At 42.6% G+C, this 25351-nt stretch overlaps 2 protein-coding genes across 8 annotated transcripts in view; one reads left to right on the forward strand and one right to left on the reverse strand.

The window, feature by feature from the left end:
* Positions 1-10365, forward strand: part of EEF2KMT (eukaryotic elongation factor 2 lysine methyltransferase) — a 31014-nt gene extending 20649 nt beyond the window's left edge. For all 7 annotated transcript variants that reach the window (XM_077275285.1, XM_077275283.1, XM_077275280.1 and 4 more), the window contains 3 exons: positions 1526-1797; positions 8286-8435; positions 9404-10365. In XM_077275285.1, coding sequence (XP_077131400.1) covers positions 1526-1797; positions 8286-8435; positions 9404-9510 — 529 coding nt within the window. In that variant the 3' untranslated portion in view covers positions 9511-10365. The remainder of the gene's footprint in view (positions 1-1525; positions 1798-8285; positions 8436-9403) is intronic.
* ALG1 (ALG1 chitobiosyldiphosphodolichol beta-mannosyltransferase) overlaps positions 9904-25351 on the reverse strand; it is a 59860-nt gene continuing 44412 nt past the window's right edge. Inside the window, exons 11-13 of the mRNA XM_077275279.1 lie at positions 24582-24696; positions 21252-21327; positions 9904-10327 (exon numbers count right to left, since the gene is read on the reverse strand). Coding sequence (XP_077131394.1) covers positions 10187-10327; positions 21252-21327; positions 24582-24696 — 332 coding nt within the window. The 3' untranslated portion in view covers positions 9904-10186. The remainder of the gene's footprint in view (positions 10328-21251; positions 21328-24581; positions 24697-25351) is intronic.

Below are 25351 nucleotides of genomic sequence, written 5' to 3' on the forward strand. Positions count from 1 at the left end.
CGAGAAACGCCTTATTGTGTCTTCCAGGTACAAATGAATTGGCCAATTTATGCACTAAGCTTTCTCAATTTTGCAGTAATGCAATTCAATTTTCATATTTGCATGCTATGGCGCTACAGTGTGCTGCTTTATTTGTTTGATAAGTCTGCTTACTGACACACTCAGTAATCAGAAGAATTGATTGTAATGTTGCACAGCTAAACTCAGCTCTTCTGCCACCCACTGACTGATGCAGGAGGTTAGACCAGGAGGAGATCAGGGCTGTCTGTTATTGCTCAGTGTGTGGGATGTACAATCGGCTCTAACCTATTGTGGCTGGTGTTCTTCTGTCTATTGAGTGTTGCTGCCTGTTTTATTGGTCAGCATCATACTGGGGAAGAAGTACACGCCACCAGTGGAAACTGATATCTGCCACCTGCTCTGCAAGTCATTATTACATCCTGTTAAACATTTGGTGAAAGGCTCTCTTTAGTTCCAAATAGAATTTATTTTAACAAATCTGCTATATTTGATCACACACTTCAGTGTTTCTACCCAGTTTGGACATAATACCTTATGCATAGGTTAGGGAATAACTTGCAAAACCACTGAGATCCCCATCAATTCCAAGAGCAAGTCCCTTGTGGAAGGAGAGGAGATCCTCTTCATTCATTCTTAATGGGAGTGCTGAGGACAAACCATTCCACTATCTTTGGAAGTCCCCTTGAGAACGAATGTAGCTGAAGTGCGCATGCCTGACTGTCACTCTTTTCATATGGGGCTCTCTAGAGCTCTAGTTGTCCGGATCAACAGGGGTCCTAGTAAGACCCTCAGTGTTTTGGAAGTTATCCCTCCACTGATCGCAGTCAGATCCCCACTTGCGATTTTAGGGAAAACCCTTTAGCTGAATGATCATTTCTCCTGATACCACCACAAGCCCGGATGCTCAGCTTGGCTGGGTGTGTATATTTGTATGACTGGTGAGAGAAAAATCTAGCATGCCCCATCCTGCTTTACCTAGTCATCTACTATCTTCTTTTGTCTTTTAGAAAAGAGACAAGGAAATCAGTCAGATCAGCACAATTTTGTCTGTGTACCTACACTCATAGGGCTCATACTCACATGCGAGAAACTCTGAGTCTCGCACGTCAATACCCGGCCCTCAGATCGGAGCGTGAGGCCGTATAGCAATACATGCAGCCGCACGCTCCGCTCCTGAGTGCCGGGTATTGACGCGCGAGACTCATCCAAGTTTCTCGCATGCGAGTATGAGCCCATATGCTTCCCCTTGAGATTGACTATGTAAATCGTCCCGATTAATATAGGTCAATTTCATTATTATGTAAACTATTACCTAAAAATTGTGCCCAAGCATTAATGATGATGCAGTTATCCGTGCCACTTGGCACGTGCATGTTGTGACATGGTTTGGCAAAGACCAACCTGCCTACTACGGTATATACATACACATGCTGTATATTCTAGTTTACTAAGACAAATTTTGTTTATAGTGCTTGCAGTGTAACTTTGTTCCCTGTGTTTTGAGGACGATTCTAGAACTCGGGAGTGGAGTTGGTCTGACCGGACTGGTCATATGCAAGAGCTGTTCTCCTAAGAAATACACATTCAGTGACTGTCACCAGAAAGTCCTTCAGCAGCTGAAGGAAAATATTCGGCTCAATGGCTTTATCCTGAGCGAAGAGCATTCAGTCACCAGCGAAAACCAAAAGCCTGTTCTATCAGTAGCTGAGCTCGACTGGGAATCTGTTACCGAGCAGCAACTTCTGCACCTGGATGCCGACCTGGTTATTGCCTCAGGTACTGTCCACCTTATAACCCAAGGGAGTTTATAAAAAAAAAAAAAAAATTGTAAATCCGACAAGAACAACGCCTTAAAATTTTTTAGTATAAATGACATCTTTAATGAATGTTCATGACAATATAAAAACACTTAGCAAAAAAACTGTGCTCCTCGATTCAAACCAGTTATCTTTCACTTGGGAGTCCACCAAATAACACACTGAGCTATTAGGGAATGGGAGAAAAGGCTGTATTTTGTAGTATTCAGGAAGAAAAAGATTGTTCCACCACCAGGAGCCAAACGGTAACAATGCAGTGACATGTCAAGAATCTGCATAACTAATCACATGCTAAATAGTTACAAGTCAATTTTATGTATGAAATAGCCAAGATGATTGTGTATAAAATGATGGCAGTCTCACGATCAAAGCAGTAGTGGATGCTGGAGCTGAAAGTCAAAAGTTAAAAACATTGTTACCCACGTGCTCGTGTGTGTGTAATTATATATAATTAATCTTTGGGAGTAGATTTTGTTTCCTACGTTAATTTTAATGCATCTTTTTTGTTTTGTTATACAGCTCTGGCAAAAATTAAGAGATCACTGCAAAATGTTCAGTTTTGTCTGATTTTTCTCTTTATAGGTATATTTTTGAGTAAAATGTAAATTGTTCTTTTCGTCTATAAACTTCTGATAACATGTCTCCGAATTTCCAACCAATAAATTTAGTTTTTTTTTTCTGAAAATGAAAAATGGTCAAAATTAAAAAAAAAAAAACCCAGTGCTTTCAGACCTCAAATAATGCAAAGAAAACAAGTTCATAATCATTTAGAAACAACAATACTAATGTTTTAACTCGGGAAGAGTTCAGAAATCAATATTTTGTGGAATAACCATGATTTTTAATCACAGCTTTCATGCGTCTTGGCATGCTTTCCCCAGTCATTCACACTGCTTCTGGAGCAAAAATGTAAGCAGTTCTTCTTTGTTTGATGGCTTTTGACTATCCATCATCCTCTTGATTACATTTCAGAGGTTTTTAATGGGGTTCAGGTCTGGAGATTGGGCTGTCCATGACAGGGTGTTAATGTGGTGGTCTCTTAATTTTTGCAAGAGCTGTATTATTAAAGTGTGGGGTCTTGTTGTTGGTAAGGCCTATTGAAAGGCCCATGGGGGAAAACACTATGGCTAGAGTATAGAACTTTAGAAAAAAAATTATATATCTCATGTCTTAAACGCCTGTTTTGCAGTAGAGATAGCATTCCACAGACCGCCTGCTGGTCTCAGGATCTGAACTGCATAGCCTAAGCCATATAAGAGTCTGTATTAGTGGACCTGTGGCTAGATCAGATGTCACGGTCAGTACACTGACATGTGAATGCATTCTAACCCCTAAAACAGCACTAAGACCCAGATTCATTAAGACTTCGTTAGTTGTACAACCATTTTGTGATATTTCAAAGAGCTACTCAAGAATTCTGGCCCAATCTATTTGGTGAATCAAGGGCTTCACCTGCATCTATGTATAGGGAGATGTCTATTATTTTAGGGTAGTCGGCAGAGTGAAGTGGCCAGGGACCTGCCTGTGTCCATCTAGTCTTCTCTGCGGCTCGGTCCCCAGCAGTTTTTAACCCCGACCTGTGACGCAGCGTATGCATCATGAAAGTCGGTGCCAATCCGACCTGTGACGTGTATGCTGTCACAGAATGATCGCGTCCCTGCAGGTCGGGTGAAAGGGTTAACTGTAATTTCACCTGACCTGCAGGGACAGGGGGAGTGGTACTTCAGCCCAGGGGAGGGGGGGGCGGCTTTGCCCCCCCGTGGCTACGATCGCTCTGATTGGCTGTTGAAAGTCAATCAGCAATCGTTATATTTCACCAATGAAAATTGGTGAAATATTACAATCCAGCCATGGCCGATGCTGCAATATCATCGGGCATGGCTGGAGCACATGATCTGCCCCCCACCACCGCCACCGATCTCCCCAGTCCTCCGCTCCCCTCCGTCCTCCGATCCCACCCCCCCCATACTTACCGAGCTCCGGTGTCCCTCCGTCTTCTCCATGGGCACCGCCATCTTCCAAAATGGCGGGCGCATGCGCAGAGCCCACCGAATCTGCCGGCCGGCCGATTCATTCCAGGTACATTTTGATCACTGTGATAAAACCTATCACAGTGATCAAAATTAAAAAATAGTAAATTAACCCCCCCTTTATCACCCCCGTATGTAGGGACAATAATAAAATAAATATACTTTTATTTTTCCACTAGAGTTAGAATTAGGCTATGTGCACATGGTGCGGATTTGGCTGCGGATCCGCAGCAGATTGGCTGCTGCGGATTCGTAGCAGTTTTCAATCACGTTTACAGTACCATGTAAACGTATGGAAAACCAAATCCGCTGTGCTCATGGTGCGGAAAATACAGCGCGGAAACACTGCGTTGTATTTTCTGCAGCATGTCAATTCTTTGTGCGGATTCCGCAGTGTTTTACACCTGTTCTTCAATAGGAGGTGAAATCCGCACAAAAAACACTGGAAATCAACGGTAAATCCACAGGAAAAACGCAGTGCCTTTTACCTGCGGATTTTTCAAAAACGGTGCGGAAAAATCCTCACACGAATCCGCAACATGGGCATAGCCTTAGAGTTAGGGTTAAGAGCTTGTGGTTAGGGTTGGGATTAGGGGTGTGTTGGGGTTAGTGCTGGAGTTAGAATTGAGTGGTTTCCACTGTTTAGGCAGATCAGGGGTCTCCAAACGCGACATGGCGCCACCATTGATTCCAGCCAATCTTGCGTTCAAAAAGTCAAATGGTGTTCCCTCCCTTCCGAGCCCCGACGTGCGCCCAAACAGTGGTTTACCCAAACATATGGGGCATAAGCGTACTCAGGAAAAATTGCACAACAACTTTGAGGGTCTAATTTCTCCTGTTACCCTTGGGAAAGTAAGAAATAGGGGCTAAAAAATTATTTTTGTGGGAAAAATATTCTTTTTTTATTTTCACGGCTCTGCGTTATAAACTTCTGTGAAGCATTTGGGGGTTCAAAGTTCTCACAACACATCTAGATAAGTTCCTTGGGGGGTCTAGTTTCCAAAATGAGGTCACTTGGGGGGGGGGGGGGGGGGGGTTTCTACTGTTTAGGCACATCAAGGGCTCTGCAAACGTAACATGATGCCTGCAGACCATTCCATCAAAGTCTGCATTCCAAAACGTCACTACTTCCCTTCCGAGCCCCGACGTGTGCCCAAACAGTGGATCCCCCCACATATGGGGTATCAGCGTACTCAGGACAAACTGGACAACAACTTTTGGGGTCCAAATTCTCCTGTTACTCGTGAAAATAAAAAATTGCGGGCTAAAAAATAATTTTTGAGGAAAGAAAAATGATTTTTTCTTTTCACGGCTCTGCGTTATAAACTTCTATGAAGCACTTAGGGGTTTAAAGTGGTCACCGCACATCTAGATTAGTTCCTTGGGAGGTCTAGTTTCCAAAATGGGGTCACTTGTGGGGGAGCTCCAATGTTTAGGCACATTAAGGGCTCTCCAAACGCAACATGGTGTCCGCTAACGATTGGAGCTAATTTTTCATTCAAAAAGTCAAATGGCGCTCCTTCCCTTCCGAGCCCTGCCGTGTGCCCAACAGTGGTTTACCACCACATGTGAGTACACCGATACCTCAGGAGAAATTGCCCAATAAATTTTAGGATCCATTTTATCCTGTTGCCCATGTGAAAATGAACAAATTGAGGCTAAAATAAATTTTTTGTGAGGAAAAAAAAAAAAGTACTTTTTCATTTCTACGGATCAATTTGTGAAGCACCTGGGGGTTCAAAGTGCTCACTGTGCATCTAGATAAGCTCCTTGGGAGGTCTAGTTCCCAAAATGGGGTCACTTGTGGGGGAGCTCCAATGTTTAGGCACACAGGGGCTCTCCAAACGTGACATGGTGTCTGCTAAAGATCGGAGCTAATTTTTCATTGAAAAAGTCAAATGGCGCGCCTCCCCTTCCGAGCCCGGTCGTGCTCCCAAACAGTGGTTCCCCCCCACATATGGGGTATCGGCATACTCAGGACAAATTGCACAATAACTTTTGGGGTCCAGTTTTTCCTTTTACCCTTAGGAAAATAAAAAAATTGTTGCTAAAAGATCATTTTTGTGACTAAAAAGTTAAATGTTCATTTTTTTTCCTTCTGCTGCTGTGAAGCACCTGAAGGGTTAATAAACTTCTTGAATGTGGTTTTGAGCACCTTGAGAGGTGCAGTTTTTAGAATGGTGTCACTTTTGGGTATTTTCAGCCTTATAGACCCCTCAAACTGACTTCAAATGTGAGGTGGTCCCTAAAAAAAAAATGGTTTTGTAAATTTTGTTGTAAAAATGAGAAATCGCTGGTCAAATTTTAACCCTTATAACTTCCTAGCAAAAAAATTGTTTCCAAAATTGTGCTAATGTAAAGTAGACATGTGGGTAATGTTATTTATTAACTATTTTGTGTCACGTAACTCTGGTTTAACAGAATAAAATTTGAAAATTGCGAACTTTTCGCCAAATTTTCATTTTTTTTCACAAATAAACGCAAAAATTATCGACCTTAATTTACCACTAACATGAAGCCCAATATGTCACGAAGAAACAAAATCTCAGAACCGCTAGGATCCGTTGAAGCGTTCCTGAATTATTACCTCATAAAGGGACAGTGGTCAGAATTGCAAAAAATGGCCAGGTCATTAAGGTCAAAATAGGCTGGGTCATGAAGGGGTTAAAGTATGTCTTTTTCTAAAATGTCGCAGCTTTTCAGAGTCCTACATGCATTTGTGCTCAAAAGTTTACATACCCCGGCAGAATTTTTGCTTTCTTGGTCTTTTTTCAGAGAATATGAATGATAAAACCAAAACTTTTTCTCCACTCATGGTTAGTGGCTGGGTGAAGCCATTTATTGTCAAACTACTGTGTTTTCTCTTTTTAAATCATAATGACAACCCAAAACATCCAAATGAGTGAGTTTCTGGGATCCAGACAGGCTCTTGCATCCAGCCACAGACATTTCTGGATTGTGAGTCATGGGGAAAGCAAAAGAATTGTCAACGGATCTACGGGAAAAAAGGTAGTTGAACTGTATAAAGCAGGAAAGGGATACAAAAAGATATCCAAGGAATTGATAATGCCAGTCAGCAGCATTCAAACTGTGATTAACAAATGGAAAATCAGGGGCGCTGTAAAAACAAAACTACGGTCAGGTAGACCAATAAAAATGTAGTCCACAACTGCTAGGAAAATTGTTCGGGATGCAAAGAAAAACTCACAAATAACATCAGCTGAAATACAGGACTCTCTGAAAACTAGCGGTGTGGCTGTTTCAAGATGCACAATAAGGAGGAACTTGAAGAAAAATTGGCTGCGTGGTCGAGTTGCCAGAAGACAGCCATTACTGCGCAAATGCCACAAAGTAGCTCTCCTACAATACGCAAAACAGCACAGAGACAAGCCTCAAAACTTCTAGAACAAGGTAATTTCGAGTGATTAGACCAAAATTGAGATCTTGGCCACAAGCATTTGGAGAGAGGTCAACAAGGCCTATGATGAAAGGAATACTATTCCTACTGTAAAGCATGTAGGTGGATCACTGATATTTTAGGGATGTGTAAGCTACAACGGCATAGGAAACTTGGTCAAAGTTGAAGGAAAGATGAATGCAGCACACTATCAGCAAATACTGGAGGCAAATTTGCACTCATCATCCCGGAAGCTGCGCATGGGACGTACTTGGACGTTCCAACATGACAACGATCCAAAACAGAAGGGAAAGTTGAGCTGTCATTGGCCACAGCAGAACAAAGTGAAGGTTCTGGAGTGGCCATCTCAGTCTCCTGACCTCAATATAATTGAGCCACTCTGGGGAGATCTCAAGTGTGCAGTTCATGCTAGACAACCCAGGAATTTACAGGAACGGGAGTCTTTTTGCCAATCTGAGAAAATAAAGAACCTCATCCACAACTACCACAAAAGACTTCAAGTGGTCATTGATATTAGAGGGGGCAAGACACAGTATTAAGAAATGGAGTATGTGAACTTTTGATCAGGGTCATTTGGATGTTTCGTGTTGTCACTATAATTTAAAAAGAGAAATACAGTAGTTTGGCAATAAATAGCTTCACCCAACACTAACCATGAGTGGAGAAAACATTTTGGTGTTATCATTTATGAATGAAGCAAAAATTCTGCTGGCGTGTGTAAACTTTTAAGCACAACTTTACGTGGCAGATCTCATACAGCCCGTGTCTGATGCATACTTTGAACAGGTAAAGCCATTGAAGTAAATGTGCTAGTTGTGTTATATATGAACTGGCCTGGTCCGATACTGATGATAGTCCTGGAGAGGAACCCCATTTATTTACTCTAAATTCCCGGACAAGTAACCTTTTTGATAATTACATGGAGAGGCATTTCTGCTTGGGGATTTTATCATGTGCATGACTGAAGTCCATGTTACCAATATGTTTTACGGTTTCTAGATGTTGTGTATGATCCAGAACTCGTGACTTCATTTTCAAGAGTATTGAAGAAGCTCTTCCATTGTACAAAAGCTGGAGATAAATTAGATGTTTATGTAGCATCCACTATTCGTAATCCTGACACCTACAGATTGTTCCAGACGACGTTAGGTAAGAGATTCCGGTGTCTTATTGAAACGATTGGCTGCAGTTACTCTGTGTCGGAGATGAGAGCAATTCATTTTGCACTAGCCTGGTCCAGCATCTAGTCTCGTCGTCTGTGGCAGCCGGTCTTCACCGTAAGCACCAGAGAGGCCCAGGAGTGCAGATCGGATACCACAGAGGACTGGCGTAGACGCCTGACCATCGAAGTCCGGATCAAATAGCTCATTACTGCTCTGTATGTATACAGTACTGTTATAACCATTTCTAATTAAAACTCAACACTATGGTGAAAATAAGTAATGGGCATTTTGAGATTACCTGCAGCAGGTTATGGCTAATTACTGGGTCCGTTACAAATAAAAGAAAAACAGGTGGCTGATTAACGGATCAGTTTTCCATAGGCTTCAATGTTAAAAAAAAAATAAAAAATGGATCCAGAAAAGATCAATGTTTTAAAAAATGGACTAAAGTTGCGTCTGCTCAACTTTTTTGCCAACGTATTCATTCTAATGGATGATTGCACGACCTGTGAGGCTGCGCAGCAACTATGGACACATGACTGTTATAAAGCTGTGATTCGGCATAAAGCGCTGACAGCTCACGAGTTACAATGGAGTTAAATCAATGTGTGGCTTGTGAACAAAAAGTCATTAATGTTGGATCTTTTGCAATAGCAGCAGTAGGTTGTGGGTTTCCATTTTCCCTCATTGGCAATCACTGGCTGCACCTATTGCCATGTAGCACTAGCGAGAGTCTGTCACTTAAATGTTATTTTTCTGTACATTTGGAACAATTTGAGAGTCACATGACAAATCTATTCATCGCGATGTCCATGATGGTGCCGCTGCGGCAGTGCAGCATTTCTCTGCACTGTTCCTCCTTGTGTGAGATGCCACTTGGGTGCTCAGTCTTAGTGTTATAGGTGATGTTGGTCCTCTGTGCGATTTACAATAAAGTCTTTTCTCTCCCATTAGATGACACTGGGCTAAGCTGGCAAGTGCTCCCGCATCACAGGAGGAATATATTTGCATATGATAAAACCTGCGTAGTGCAAATTCTGAAACTGACTTTAACAATGTAAATATTTTTCCAAGGGGTTGAAAATGAGGCGTATGAAATTGAATGGTCTAACCAGGTCTCATGGGGCTCCACTGTACGGATCCTCGCTTCTCTGGGACAGTTTTCCATAATTCTCTGCACAGTGTTACATAAATGCATACAAGCTGCTGCTGGTTGGCTGCACTATGACTATGGAGGAGACATGTGCGGAATGACAAGGACATGCTGGCTGGAACAACGCACACATTACCACCATGGATGGTCTCAGAACAATAAGCAACAGTATTAGGGTTACACATGAAATTGCCACCAAGCATGTTTCCTTAATGTTACTGTGATGCAAGTCTCTGAATGTATCAAAGTTTTATGCTCTCGAAAATCTGGGAAACCAATTCATGAATGTATGTTGGATTGCTAGTCACCAAAATGATCTTTAATCTTACCAACCGGACATTAACTCCAGACACAGACATGATACTGTAAGAAATCCCACCCAAATACAGCTCCACGTAGAAGTGTCCTCTGCAGGGCATCAGCCATAAGTTCAGGTGTTTGCCCTTTGGTCCTTTTTATTGTAACAGGTTTAGAAGTACAGAATAGATCCAAAAACTGGAGTGAAAAGTTTCTCCGCTCCATACAGACTTCTCTTTCCCACTAGGAGATGCTGGTATACATGTCCTTAGAGGAAGGATTCCCCCTTATGGTTTGCAGTTGTCTCTAAGTACTGGCAGGACGGTCTGATCCCAGCTTTCATCCCATCTCATTTGTTTTGATTCACGAAGATTTTGGCGAAACTGTTGCAGCTTGCTTCCATTGCTTGAAAAGGCCATAAATAACATCTGTGAAAAAAATTATAGAATTTGAAAATGCATCTCTACATTATTTCATTCTCATACCTGCATGTTCATGTATCAATCTTGAAGCACAGAGCAACTCCAATACTGCAGTCATGTATGTTTCTCCCTGAAGCACTGCAGCATTTCAGAGAAAACCTAGTGGGGGAGTATGAAGAGGTCTGTAATTGTTATCATAGGTACACTTCAACTGTGAGAGAGAATCTAAAAATAAAACCCAGAAAATCACATTATTTAAAAATCAGACAATTAAATTGCATTTTATTGCATGAAATAAGTATTTGATCACCTACCAACCAGCCAGAATTCTGGCTCTCACTGACCTGTTAGTTTTTCTTTAAGAAGCCCTCTGACTCCGCACTCATCATTACCTGTATTAATTGCACCTGTTGGAACTAGTTGCCTGTATAAAAGATACCTATCTACCCACAATCACACTCCACCATGGCCAACTCCAAAGAGCTGTCTAAGGACGCTAGGGACAATATTGTAGACCCTCACAAGGCTGGGATGGAAAGCAACTTTTGGTGCAATTATTAAAAAAATGGAAGATCCACAAGATGACTGTCAATCGTCCTCAGTCTGAGGCTCCATGCAAGATCTCACCTCATGGGGTAAGGAATCAGCCCAGAACAAGATGGGAGGACCTGGTTAATGACCTGAAGAAAGCTGGGACCACGATCTCAAATATTACCATTAGTAACACACTATGCCGTCATTAATTAAAATCCTGCAAGGTACAAAAGATCCCCTCCTCACTCCAGCACATGTCCAAGCTCGTTTGAAGTTCACCAATGACTATATATGGATGATCCAGAGGAGGCATAGGAGAACAAAAATGAACTTTTTGGTATTAACTCCACTTGCCGTGTTTGGAGGAAGAAGGATGAGTAGAACCCCATGAACACCATCCCAACCGAGAAGCATGGTGGGGGAAACATCATACTTTGAGGATGCTATCTGCAAGGGGGACAGGACGACTGCCCCGTATTGAAGGGAGGATGGATGGGGTCATGTATCGACCAAAGAAGCAATGAAGGACAGCATCGAATCCGGGTGAATATCAAAACCACTTTCTTTATTATGCCATATGCAACATTTGAACCAACCAAGTTGACTGTGGTTTAGGGTCTTAGACAGTGTACCACCACTCAGGAGGGGAGGAGATAGAGTCAAGATGCTGAAACAGAAAACTAAAATGGATATCTAGGTTGGGGTCTTTACAACCTGGGGGTCTGAATTTAGACTATAATCTACAGATATGTGTCTCGTGAAATTTCCTGTGATTATTGTGCGATCTTTTCTGAGTATAATAATGTTTTTAATTGGTTTTAAAGTGTGTCTAATTTGTATATAAAAAAGTGTTTGTTTTTCTTTTTAGGTTTTTGTATACATAGATGTCCAAGGGACAAGGGGACCGTATGTCCCAAATCTTTCTATGGTGACTTGGCCCCTTTTGCCCTCTGTTCACTTTCTTTTCTCCTCCTTTTATTGAAAATCTGAGTTGATGATATAATATGCAATATAGTAGGCGTATTGTATTAAGAAATGATGAATGTCCCCTTATATGGTGCCATTATATAGCTTGGTAGGCTGATTGTTGATTAGCATTAATGTTGCTTCCACCTTGTGTGAACCACAGTGTACTTATGTGTTAAATTCTCATGCTATTCCGGTTCATAGATATATGCTGACTGCCATGGATATGGCCCAGCGCTAGCGGTGCTCTGGCTGGGTGACGTATGGATGGGCGTGCTTGTTCCTCCTTGCTGAGTCGGCGTCACTAAGGCTAGTTTCACACTAGCGTTAACTGCATTACGTCGCAAATCCGTTTTTTACCGAAAAAACGGATGCGTAAAAAAAAGTGAAAAACGTATGCAACGCATACAGCATTTTGACGGATCCGTCGCAAATCCGCTAAACGTTTCCGTCGAAATACTGGATGCGTTGCATACGTTGCATCCGTTTTTACCATCCGTTGCATCCGTTTTTACGACGGATCCGTTTTTAAAATGGGAGGCTCCCAAATTTGATTGGCTACTGGAAAATAATATAGTTACTGTTTTTACAGCCCATCTTTGAGGGTTTTAGTTTTGTGGCAGCGATGGAAGGTGTTCTTGTGAGGATTGCTAGTTTGGTTACCGACGTTATCTTTGAGACGAATCGCCTGGATATCATAGTGCGGGAGAAGGAGGCGGCAGCGGAAAGACGTAGGATGCTTCTGCAGCAACGGAGACGGAGGCGACTCTGGATACATCAGATTAATGAACTACGGATGATGATAAAGGGATCCAAACCCTAACCCTACCCCTAACCTCACACCTAACCTAATGAACATTTTCTGACAGTCATAGTGCCACGTATTTCAGTGCCACGTATTTAAGTGCCACGTACTATAAATACTATAACTACGTGGTTATACGTGGCACTTAAATGCGTGGCACTGAAATATTGTAGCATTTACGTGAAATACGTGGCACCTATATACGTGCCGCGTATATACGTGCCGCGTATATAGGTGCCGCGTATATATAGGTGCCGCGTATATATAGGTGCCGCGTACATGGGTGCCACGTACATAAGTGCCACGTATTTCACGTAAATGCCACGATATTTCAGTGCCACGTATAACCACGTGGTTATAGTATTTATAGTACGTGGCACTTAAATACGTGGCACTGAAATACGTGGCACCTATATACGTGGCACTTATATGGCCACGTACTTAAGTGCCATGTATATAGGTGCCACGTATATAGGTGCCACGTATTTCAGTGCCACGTATTTAAGTGCCATGTATATATGTGGGGTTGAAGGCCCAGGCCAGGTTTATATAGATTTGGGGGTGTCTGGCCAATTGGCAACAAAATCCAGCTTCTGAGCATGCTCAGTGTAAAAAAACGTATTGCAGCGCTGCATTGCGTCGTACGACGTGTCCCGACGCATCCGTCGCTCATAGGCTTCCATTGTAGCCAACGACGCATGCCGCAGGATGCGTCGCGACACGTTTTTTAGGCGGAGACAAAAAACGCTACAAGCAACGTTTTTTGCCGACGACGTGTCGCCAAATTTCGACGCATCCGTCGTACGACGCACACGACGTATGCCAATCCGTCGCAATACGTCGCCAATACAAGTCTATGGGGAAAAAACGCATCCAGCAAAAACTTTTGCTGGATGCGTTTTTTCTGAAAAAAGACGTTTTGAGACGTAATGCAGTTAACGCTAGTGTGAAAGTAGCCTAAGAGACGTGTGCTTAGGGAGGTGGGATTGTGTGTCGATGATTGCACGCCGAGTATGGATAGCGTCTGCACTTGCGAGTGAGTTTCATTGGTGGGTGAACATGTGCGCATTTTGGCGCTCTTATTTGGCAGCCCATCTATTGGCCCTTAGGTGGTGTTTGGTAAACAACACAAGGATACTTGAGGGGATTGGTGTGTGACTGTGTTATGTCATACATGTGATTGGTGGTAATATACCGAACACACATTGGTGTGAACTAAACATGTGATGTTTGAATGAAGAATGCTGAACCTTATTGGTTGGGAAATGGAGCTTGAACGAGATCTTCATAGTGATTGATGGTTGGTCTCCATGGGGATGGCTATGCGACTGGGGGTGGTTGCACTTTTTATTTGTATACCACTAAGGCATTATATGTTGGCACTAATATACAGGCTATGTATATATTATAAACTGTATAGGAATATATTTATGTATTGTTTTAGGTGTATTGCACGGTGGTCATTGAATGCTGATTGGTGGATGTGAATCCACTTCCTATTTATGTCCGCCATTACCAATGTAGTGTATGCTTGAAAAAGACCTTTTATGGTTGAAACGTTGCATATGGCATAATAAAAGAAGTGCTTTTGATATTCACCCGGATTGGATGCTGTCCTTCACTGCTTCTTTGGTATGTATGCTCTCCATGGGGTCCAGTGGAACTAGGACTTGCATTCATTTATCTGATGTGCTGTCGGCTAATTTTGAAGTTGGGGATCATGTATCGAGAGATTTTGGCCAACAATCTCCTTCCCTCAGTAAGTCCATAGAAGATGAGTCGTGGCTAGGTCTTCCAGTATGACAATGACAAGAAACACACAGCCAGGGCAACTACGGAGTGGCTCTGTAAGAATCATTTCAAGGTAATGGGGTGGCCTAGCCAGTCTCCTGACCTGAACTCAATAGAAAATCTTTGGAGGGAGCTAAAACTCAAGTGTTCCCAGAAACCGCCCCAAAACCTGAAAGATCTGGAGAAGATCTATATCGAGGAGTGGGCCAAAATTCCTACTGCAGTGTGTGCAAACATGGTCAAGAACTACATGAATCATCTGACCTCTAATTGCAAACAAAGATTTCTGTACCAAATATTACAATCTATTTTTCTATTGTATCAAATACTTATTGCATGCAATAAAATGCAAATTAATTCTGTAAAGATCATACAATGTGATTATCAGGAAATTTTTTTAAGATTCTATCTTTCACAGTTGCTGTGTACCCAAGATAAAAATTACAGACCTCTTCATTCTTTGTAGGTGGGAAAACTTGCAAAATCAGCAGTGTATCAAATACTTATGTTCCACACTGTACTTTGAAAATGCTTTCAACATGCATCATCCCAAAAAGAGCAGTCTCCACTCTCCTGGAAAGAGTTTTCTCTATGTGCACACACACGGAGAGACCTGTCAATCCAGTGGAACCCAACGACAAGCCACCGAAGCACTGCCTCTTGGAGTAGTCATCCCATCTTTTCAAAGAATGTTATCTCTATAACTGCCACTATTCCAAATAAATATATGTGGCTGTAATAACACTGTTGGTTTCTAATTCATGCTGCCCTTGTTTTTGGACATCCTGATTTAGCCAACAAGTTCCCTTTAAAGGGAACCTGTCAGCAGGATTGTGCACAGTAACCTCCAGACAGTATCAGATCGGTGCTGTTATACTGATTACAATGACACCTTGGTTGATGAAATTCGTCTTGTGGTTGTTTAATCTTTATTTTCCGTCTCGCGGGGACGGCCTTTGTTTTTTTTCATACTCCTCAGGATAACCTGAAGCACATTTATTAACTACATATTAAACATGTGACTATGCTGCAGAGTAGGTGACATGGCTGGCACCTGCCGGCAGAAGGTTTTTTTTGTTTTTTTTTCCTTCAGTATGTACAGATATTCATTATGCAAACTAGGGGGCAGGCAGGTCAGTGAGGGATCAGTGACCTGTCAGCAGGCTGCAATATGAATACCTAATCAGAGCCCCACATGAAGACCCCCACAGGCTGCCCAGGGCATGGGCAAATCATTAACTACAAACTTAAAATAAAAATTAAACAAAAACCACAAGACGGATTTAATCAACCAAGGTGTCATTTTCATCAATATAAAGACGCCGACCTGACACTGTGTAGGTTACTGAGCACAATCCTGCTGACAGGTTCCCTTTAAGTGACCAGCTTATGTTACTTGTTGGCCTTGTCTATTAAAACAAGCTACATCCATGCAAAGTGTCACATTGATATGCATACAATATAGGACACTCAACAAACGGTGAAATATACAGTGGTTTGCAGAAGTTTTCACCCCCTTGGCATTTTTTTGTGTTTTGCTACTTCACAACCTGAAATTTCACTTTGAGGGTTTGCATCAGTTCATGCAAAGAACATGCCTACAACTGTGAACATTTGGTTTTATTTTTTGAGAAACAGCAAATAGGACAAAATAACTGAAAACTTCAGTGTGCATAACTATTCACCCCCTAAAGTTAGTACTTTGTAGAGCCTCCCTTTGCGCCAGTTATAGATGAGATGGAAGTTGCTTTGGATCAGTCTCCATGAGATCTCCAAATCTTGCCACTGGGATTTCTGCCCATTTCACTAGGCAAAACTACTCCAGCTCCTTCAAGTTAGATGGTTTACTCTGATGAACAGCATTCTTCAAGTCTGACCACAGATTCTTATCTGGATTAAGGTCTGGACTTTGACTAGGCCCTCTAAAACATTTATGTTTCCCCTTAAACCACTAGAATGTTGCTTTAGCAGTATGCTTTGGGTCATTGTCTTGTTGGAAGGTGAACCTCCGTCCCAGTCTCAAAATCAATGAGACAAACAGGTTTTGCTTAAAATTTTCCCTGTAATTCGAACCATCCATCTTCTCCTCGACTCAGACCATTTTCCCTGTCACTGCTGCCAAAAAATATTCCCACAACCTGATGCTGCCACCACGTTTCACTGTGGGGATGGTGTTCTTAGGGTGATACACTGTATTGGTTTGGCGCCATTTACCTTGGTGGCCAAAAAGTTACATTTTGGTCTCATCTGAAGAGAGCACCATCCTCCATACATTTGGGGAGGCTTTTGGCAAACTCAAAAAAAAAAGAGCCTTACAATTTGTGTAAGTAAATGCACACTCTTCCATAAAGACCACCTCTCTGGAGTGTATGGTTTATTATGGTCATATGGACAGATAGTCCAGTCTCTACTTAGGAACTCTCCAGCTCCTTCAGGTTTACCTTTGGTCTCTGTGCTGCCTCTCTGATTAATGTCCTCCTTGCCCGGGCTGAGAGTTTTGGTGAATGACCCTCTCTTGGCAGGTTTGTTGTGGTACCATGCTCTTTGCAATTGATTTGATGGTGCTCTGGGCGATCATCCGAGATTGGGACATTTTTTTTTATAACATAACCCTGACTTGAACTTCAACAACTTTGTCCCTGACTTGTTTGGAGATCTCCTTGGTCTTCATGGTGTTGTTTGGTTACTGGTGCCTCTTGCTTAATGGTGTTGTAGCCTCTGTGGCATTTCAGAAAAGTGTGTATATACTGACAGGCCATGTGACACTTAGAATGCACACAGGTGGACATCCTTTCACTAAGCATGTGATTTGTAAAGGGAATTGCTTACATCAGAAAGTTTTAGGTGCTTCATAGCAAAAGTGGTGAATACATATGGACATGGCAATTTTTAGTTATTCCATTAAAATTAATGTATTCCTATATTTTTCTCACTTCCCCAATTTAGGCTATTTAGTGCTGATGCATCACACACAAATTGCATTACAAAAATATCTACACCCAGGTTGTAATGTAATAAAATAGGTAAAAAGTGGGGGATGGGGTGAGGATATTTTTGCAACCCACTGTACAGATTCATACATAAAAAATGATCCCTTTAAACATATTACAAGCAGATGATAAAAAAAAAATCAATTAGTATACATAGCCTACAAGATTGTGTAAGGATCACTGGCTGCAATAACGAGGCAAGTGTGTTTTGATGTGAAGGAACTAGAGTGGCCTGTTAAACGGGCAGCAATTTCCACAGACACTCCAGAATTTGTGGGCAACATTCTTAGAAGAGTGGTCGCTGTTATTGTGTGGTGCACACTGCACTAGAAATGTGATATGATTTTCATACAGTAGACAGGTTACATGGGGAGATTGGGAGGTTGCAGTAAGTTTCTTCTTTACGTAAACACTATACTTTTTTTTCTAAACTCGTTTTTACTTGGCCAAAATGCTGGCAAAATCCAGCACGACTGAATATATAGCACAGGATTCACTAAACCATCTCAGACAGATGTCTGTCCAGCCTGTTTGAAAACTTCCATTGAAGGAGAACTCACCACCTCATGTCAGCCTGTTCCACTCATGGATCACCCTCGCTGTCAAAAAGTTTTTTTATCTAATCTATATCTTCTCCCTTTCAATTTTATTCCTTTGCTTCTCGTGTTTTCTATGTGCAAGTGAGAATAAAGATGATCGCTCCACACTGACAGCCCTGCAGATATTTGCAGACAGCTAATAAGTTTCAGCTTATCCTTTTTTGCAAGCTAAACATTCCCAGATCCTATAACCTTTCCTCGTAGGACATACTTTGCAGTCAGTTCACCATGCAGGTAGCTCCAGTTTTTCAATGTCTTTTTTAAAATGTGGTGCCCAGAACTGCACAGTATTCCAGACGAGGCCTGACCAAGGAGGAGTAGAGGGGGATAATTACTTCACGCGACAGACTGTATGCTTCTGTTAATACATCCTAAAACTGTATTTGCCTTTTTTGCTGCTGCATCACACTGTTGACTCATGAACAGCCTGTGATCTATTACTAAAGCCAAGTCTTTTTCACACGTGCTGTTGCTTAGTTCTATTCCTCCCATTCTATTGATGTAATTTTCATTTTTCTTGCTTAGATGTAGAATCTTGCATTTCTCCCTGTTAAATACCATTCTATTAGTCACTGCCCTTTCTTCAAGCTTATCTAGATCCTTCTGAATCCTTTGTCTTCTCTAGTGTAAGGGTACCGTCACACATTGAAATTTTCATCGCTGCGACGGCACGATCCGTGACGTCGCAGCGATCGTATGAATATCGCTCCAGCGTCGTAGACTGCGGTCACACGTTGCAATCACGGCGCTGGAGCGATGCCGAAGTCCCCGGGTAACCAGGGTAAACATCGGGTAACTAAGCGCAGGGCCGCGCTTAGTAACCCGATGTTTACCCTGGTTACCAGCGTAAACGTAAAAAAACAAACAGTACATACTCACCCGTCGGTGTCCTTCAGGTCCCTTGCCGTCTGCTTCCTGCTCTGAGTGCAGCCGTACAGTGAGAGCAGATCGCAGCACCGCTGTGATCTGCTCTCACTTTCCGGCCGGCACTCAGAGCAGGAAGCAGACGGCAAGGGACCTGAAGGACACCGACGGGTGAGCATGTACGGTTTGTTTTTTTACGTTTACGCTTGTAACCAGGGTAAACATCGGGTTACTAAGCGCGGCCCTGCGCTTAGTTACCCGATGTTTACCCTGGTTACAAGCGAAGACATCGCTGGATCGCTGTCACACACAACGATCCAGCGATGTCAGCGGGTGATCAAGCGACGAAAGAAAGTTCCATACGATCTGCTACGACGTACGATTCTCAGCAGGATCCCTGATCGCTGCTGCGTGTCAGACACTGCGATATCGTAACGATATCGCTAGAACGTCACGAATCGTAACGTCGTAGCGATGGAAATTTCAATGTGTGACGGTACCCTTAGCTATCCCTCCTAGCTTTGTATCGTCTGCAAATTTGATTAGTTTACCTTCAGTTCCCTTATCTAGCAGTGGCTGGTCTCCCAGGCAATGGTTACAAGCTCTTTACTATAGAGTTTATAATCCCTGCTCTGAAGATGACTGGATCCCAACAGCGCCTCCAATACTGCAGAGGAAAACCTGGCTCAGCTTGTAGCATCTGAGAGCACACCGCCCCCAGCCAACAGAGTCTGGGGAGCAAAGCACAAGAATGTGGCTGATACAACCCCTTTAAATGTACACTGCGTGCAGAATTATTAGGCAAGTTGTTTTTTGGATCACATGATACTTTTTATACATGTTGTCCTACTCCAAGCTGTTCAGGCTTGAGAGTCAACTACAAATTAAGTAAATCCGGTGATGTGCATCTCTGTAATGAGGAGGGGTGTGGTCTAATGATATCAACACCCTATATAAGGTGTGCTTATTAGGCAACTTCCTTTTTTTTGGCAAAATGGGTCAGAAGAGAGATTTGACGGGCTCTGAAAAGTCCAAAATTGTGAGATGTCTTGCAGAGGGATGCAGCAGTGTTGAAATTGCTAAGCTTTTGAAGCGTGATCACCGAACAATCAAGCGTTTCATGGCAAATAGCCAACAGGGTCGCAAGAAGTGTGTTGGGCAAAAATGGCGCAAAATAACTGCCCATGAATTGAGGAAAATCAAGAGTGAAGCTGCCAAGATGCCATTTGCCACCAGTTTTGCCATATTTCAGAGCTGCAACGTTACTGGAGTATCAAAAAGCACAAGGTGTGCGATACTCAGGGACATGGCCAAGGTAAGGAAGGCTGAAAAACGACCACCTTTGAAACATAAGATAAAGCGTCAAGACTGGGCCAAGAAATATCTTAAGACTGACTTTTCAAAGGTTTTATGGACTGATGAAATGAGAGTGACTCTTGATGGACCAGAGGCTGGATCAGTAAAGGGCAGAATGCTCCACTCTGACCCAGACGCCAGCAAGGTGGAGGTGGGGTACTGGTATGGGCTGGTATCATCAAAGATGAACTTGTGGGACCTTTTCAGGTTGAGGATGAGTGAAGCTCAACTCCCAGACCTACTGCCAGTTTCTGGAAGAAACTTCTTCGTATCGTTCAAGAAAAACATGATTTTTATGCAGGACAATGCTCCATCACATGCCTCCAACTACTCCACAGCGTGGCTGGCCAGTAAAGGTCTCAAAGAAGGAAAAATAATGACATGGCCCCCTTGTTCATCTGATCTGAACCCCATAGAGAACCTGTGGTCCCTCATAAAATGTGACATCTACAAGGAGGGAAAACAGTCCACCTCTCGGCACAGTGTCTGGGAGGCTGTGGCGGCTGCTGCACGCAATGGTGATCGTAAACAGATCAAGCAACTGACAATCTATGGATGGAAGGCTGCTGAGTGTCATCGTAAAGAAAGGTGGCTATATTGGTCACTAATTTATTTTTGTTTTTGCATGTCAGAAATATTTATTTCAAAATTTTGTGCAGTTATATTGGTTTACCTGGTGAAAATAAACAAGTGAGATGGGAATATTTGCTTTTTATTAAGTTGCCTAATAATTCTGCACAGTAATAGTTACCTGCACAAACAGATATCCTCCTAAGATAGCCAAATCTAAAAAAAAAAACCACTCCAACTTCCAAAAATATTATGCTTTGATATTTATGAGTCTTTTGGGTTGATGGAGAACACAGTTGTTGATCAATAATAAAAATAATCCTCTAAAATACAACTTGCCTAATAATTCTGCACACAGTGTAGTATGGGACTTTCTTTTAATTGAAACACATACAGCAGCTACGTTCCCTTTAACCCTCAGTCAGAGATATAATATGATGAGACAGAATGAATACCTTTAGCTGCGCAGCAAGTTCTTTGGAATCTTCAAATGTCAAACCGTTTTCATTGTGTTTTACAAGCTCGTGCAAGCTGTAAAGAAAGTAATCATGCTTATTATTTCAGCGTTTTTGCAGCAATATATTGTGTGCTGCTGAGTAACGACCCACCGAGCCCCTCGTAAATAGCAACATTTTGTTTGTCAGTGAAGCTACAGTGCGGACTGAAGAAAAGTTTTGCTGCAGGTAACTCCGCATTGTGTGGGGACGCAGCACAGCTCAGTGGCGAGTGCTCGACTATACAAAACCTGCATTTCCCAGCCTACAGCACCAAGCCGAAATCTGCATACAGACATGTGCACGGATGCAGCAGAAGTACTGCAGAGGTGTGCAGTGGGTGGTCTCTGCAGCTGAACGGGGTACATGTATATTTGTCATTTTCCTACAAATTCCCTGATAGAGCACCATTGTTCATCTGGGTTAATGTCATCAGAAGAATACCATTCCCAACTTCAGGTGCCTCATTAGTTTCCTATAGAGGGGGGCAGTATCCCCACTGTATGCAATGCAGAAAATAGATAAAGGCCTCACATCCCTCATCTCATCTTTTGGAAGTGTACAATGGATGTCACTTCATCTTGGTGATCTCAGAAGTGTACTGACTGTATGTACCAGATCAACGGCAGGGCAGGATTCAACAGGCCAACTCCCACTGTAACTGCCACGATCAGGGAACCCCAGTCCCAGCACTACCCACAAACTGCTAGAGATCTCTCTCTAGACCTCGAATATGGTTCCCAGACAACCCCTTTAAAACTAGTGAGAACTTACATGACCAAAATCAATTGTAAGCAGGCAGACAGGGAAACCTGGTGCTGAAGATGAACAGGTCATGAGCAACAGATATAAGGTTGCTCAATTTGTGTTATTCTGTGAGGTGCCTGTCCATACAACTGAATGTCTTTCTATGGCCAATGAACATTAAATGGAGGGAAGTGTAGGTGAGGGGGCACTTGGAAACACCTTTGAGCATGGGCAAAGAGCCGCTGAAAATAATACACCTTTTTGTTGGATTCAGTCATCCATTAATTACACGGATGACCCTTCATCTAGATCAGGCCTGCACAACATGTGGTCCAAGCAGCTGTACGCAGCTCCCTTCGTCCTGCATCTTTAGACGCAAATACATTTGAACACCAGGGCAGAGCAGCATGCGTCAGTCTCGGCCCCGACAGGCAGCATCGTGAGGAGGTCAACATGCTGCTGACGTCATCACACTGCTGCCGGAGGCGCAAGTCCGACTAGACGTCCATGGGAGGAGCTGAAGAATGTGCTTTCATTTTAGATGATGGGGCCGGGAGGAGGGAAGGGTTGGGTTTACTGCGGGGGCACATAGTAACAATTGGAGAACATCATGGGGTACATTATGAGGCAACAGAGGACACTATGGGGCATAGTATAATGAGGGGCAGTGGGGACAATATACAGAAACTCAATGTGGGAGAGATAGGGAAAGGGGAAGTTTGGGGTGATGCTATGGAGAAGGGCAGTGTACGGGCTTTAATATGGAGAGGGGCATTGTGGGGGAATATTGTGGAGAGGGGCTGTGAGGGGGTATTTTATGCAGAGAGGCATTGTGGGGGTATAGCTGGAGAGAGGCTGTGAGGGTGGACATTATGGAGTGAGGCAATGTGGGATATTAGAGAGGGGCAGTATGCGGGGGATATTTTGTGCAGAAGCACAATGAGGGGCAATTATGTATTGAAGGGCACAGCATAGGATATTTATGGGGCAGTATACTGATACTTAATTTTTAAGGGTACCGTGTTGGGATGTGCTGCTGAAGACAGAAGAGGAAAGTCCACAAAGATGAGCATTGGGCATGAAATCTCATCATGGCATCTGGACACGATGGAGAAGAACGACTTCAATCAAAACATATCTATAAAAGGTATCTGGATGTAAATATTTGTGATACTGCCTGCGTCTCATCAGTGCTGTGGTTCCTGTATGGTTCACAGTCTGATAATGACTGGTAACAGCTACACCCAGCATCTTCTTATCATTGGTTAAGGACATACTGGGAGTTGAAGGTTCATGACGGTGGTTCTGGTGCTGTATTTATGTACTGATGGGGGTTCTGGTGCTAACGGTGGTTCTGATCTTGTACAAATGTAGCAATCCATAACATGCGTCATAGCTATGTTCAAACATAAAAATCCTCAAAACTTAGAGATTTGAAATTATGAAAAGAATTTGGAGAGTTTCTGCTCCAAAAACTCATTTTACGTAAGAGTGTGTTCACACCAATTATTTTTTGTTTAGCAGAAACTCTCCAAATCCTCAGATACTCAAAACTTGATGTATCAATGTACTAACGGTGATTCTGGTGATGTATTCATGTATTTACCTTTTTAAATTTTATTGTGGCCCTTGGGATTGGTTTGGTATGACAATGTGGCCCTTGAACCAAAAAAAATGTTGTGCACCCCTGATCTAAGTGGTCACCTTGTAATACTGCCCTTCCAGTAGGATGTGCCGATGATAACTTTGCTTCACAAAATTAGGCTGCGGTGGTGGAGTCTTCCCTTTATTTCAAAAGGTTTTTTGCAATAAGACAAGCCATCTACTTTGTTACCAACCCATACTGTAAAAAGAAACCCAAAGCTTTCACAGAAATGCCAGGTTCTGTTTCTGATATTGTTAATGTTTCATGATGTGCATTTTTATTTTGGTGATCTAGGACATACAGTCAGTACACTTATGAGATCAGCGGCAGGAACATGGCTGGACTCAACAGCCCAGCTCCTGGTTTGCAGACATAGAATGGCAAACATGCCAATACCCATCCTACCCAGGTCCAGAACCATGTTTCAGCTGCAGCTCTGGTCTTTGTTGACAGACTGTAGCACTGAAGTCACAGTTACAGAGCGTATGACTAACGCAGCCAACCATTTAGCTCAGTGTTGATACCAAAGTACACAGCATGAACCGCTGAGTTCAGTGATAGGATGCAGAAGTGGTGATACCATGACTACAGTGCATGTGCCAGCTGCAGCCAGTCAATGAAGACTGTGGGGGGTTGCAAAAAGGTAGTGCTAGACCTGGGGAGAGCAAGTATTGCAGTGTTTATTCTCCATTTCTTTACAACAAAAAAGGAAATGGCTCACTAGAAGAAAGCTGATTATTTGTCATCTTTTTAAATTACTTACTGCTGTAGAACCAGGTCTGATAAAGAAACCCCAGTAGTCTTGAGAACGGAAACTGACTTTTTTCAATCTGCTGGCTGACAGTACAAATATATTTTTCTGTAACACATCTAGACTTGTATTTCATCATAAAATTTACCATTGAAAGTTAACAGCACACACAGGGAGACAGCAGCCGAACATATCAACCACCTTCATGGGAAGGTCCAAACTGCTAGATGACTTGTGAAGACAGACTCCTAGGTCAGCTGAACCTAAAACAAAGGCTTCTGGTTAAAACACGTCTATAGGTTGTACAAACATGGTCGCTTTTCATTACTGTATCTGGTATTGCTGTACCCACGTCAATAAGATGTACTGTATGGTTTGAAGAAGAAAGCAGACATTTCTCGAATATTGGGCCGTTTCTTTTAAAATACCGTATATACTCGAGTATAAGCTGACCCGAGTATAAGCCGACCCCCCCTAATTTTGCAACAAAAAACTGGGAAAACTTATTGATTCGAGTATAAGCCTAGGGTGGAAAATGCAGCAGCTACTGGTAAATGTCAAAAATAAAAATAGATACCAATAAAAGTAAAATTAATTGAGACATCAGTAGGTTAAGTGTTTTTGAATATCCATATTGAATCAGGAGCCCCAGATAATGCTCCATACAGTTTATGATGGGCCCCATAAGATGCTCCATATTAAAATATGCCTCATATAATGCTGCATACAGTTCTTTATGGCCCCATAGATGCCCCACATACAAATATGCCCCATATAATGCTCCATTCAGTTCTTTATGGCCCCATAGATGCCCCATATAATGCTCCATGCAGTTCTTTATGGCCCCATATAATGCTCCATGCAGTTCTTTATGGCCCCATAGATGCCCCATATAACGCTCCATGCAGTTTTTTATGG

This window comes from Ranitomeya variabilis, chromosome 7, assembly GCF_051348905.1.
Source record: "Ranitomeya variabilis isolate aRanVar5 chromosome 7, aRanVar5.hap1, whole genome shotgun sequence".
Taxonomy (NCBI): domain Eukaryota; kingdom Metazoa; phylum Chordata; class Amphibia; order Anura; family Dendrobatidae; genus Ranitomeya; species Ranitomeya variabilis.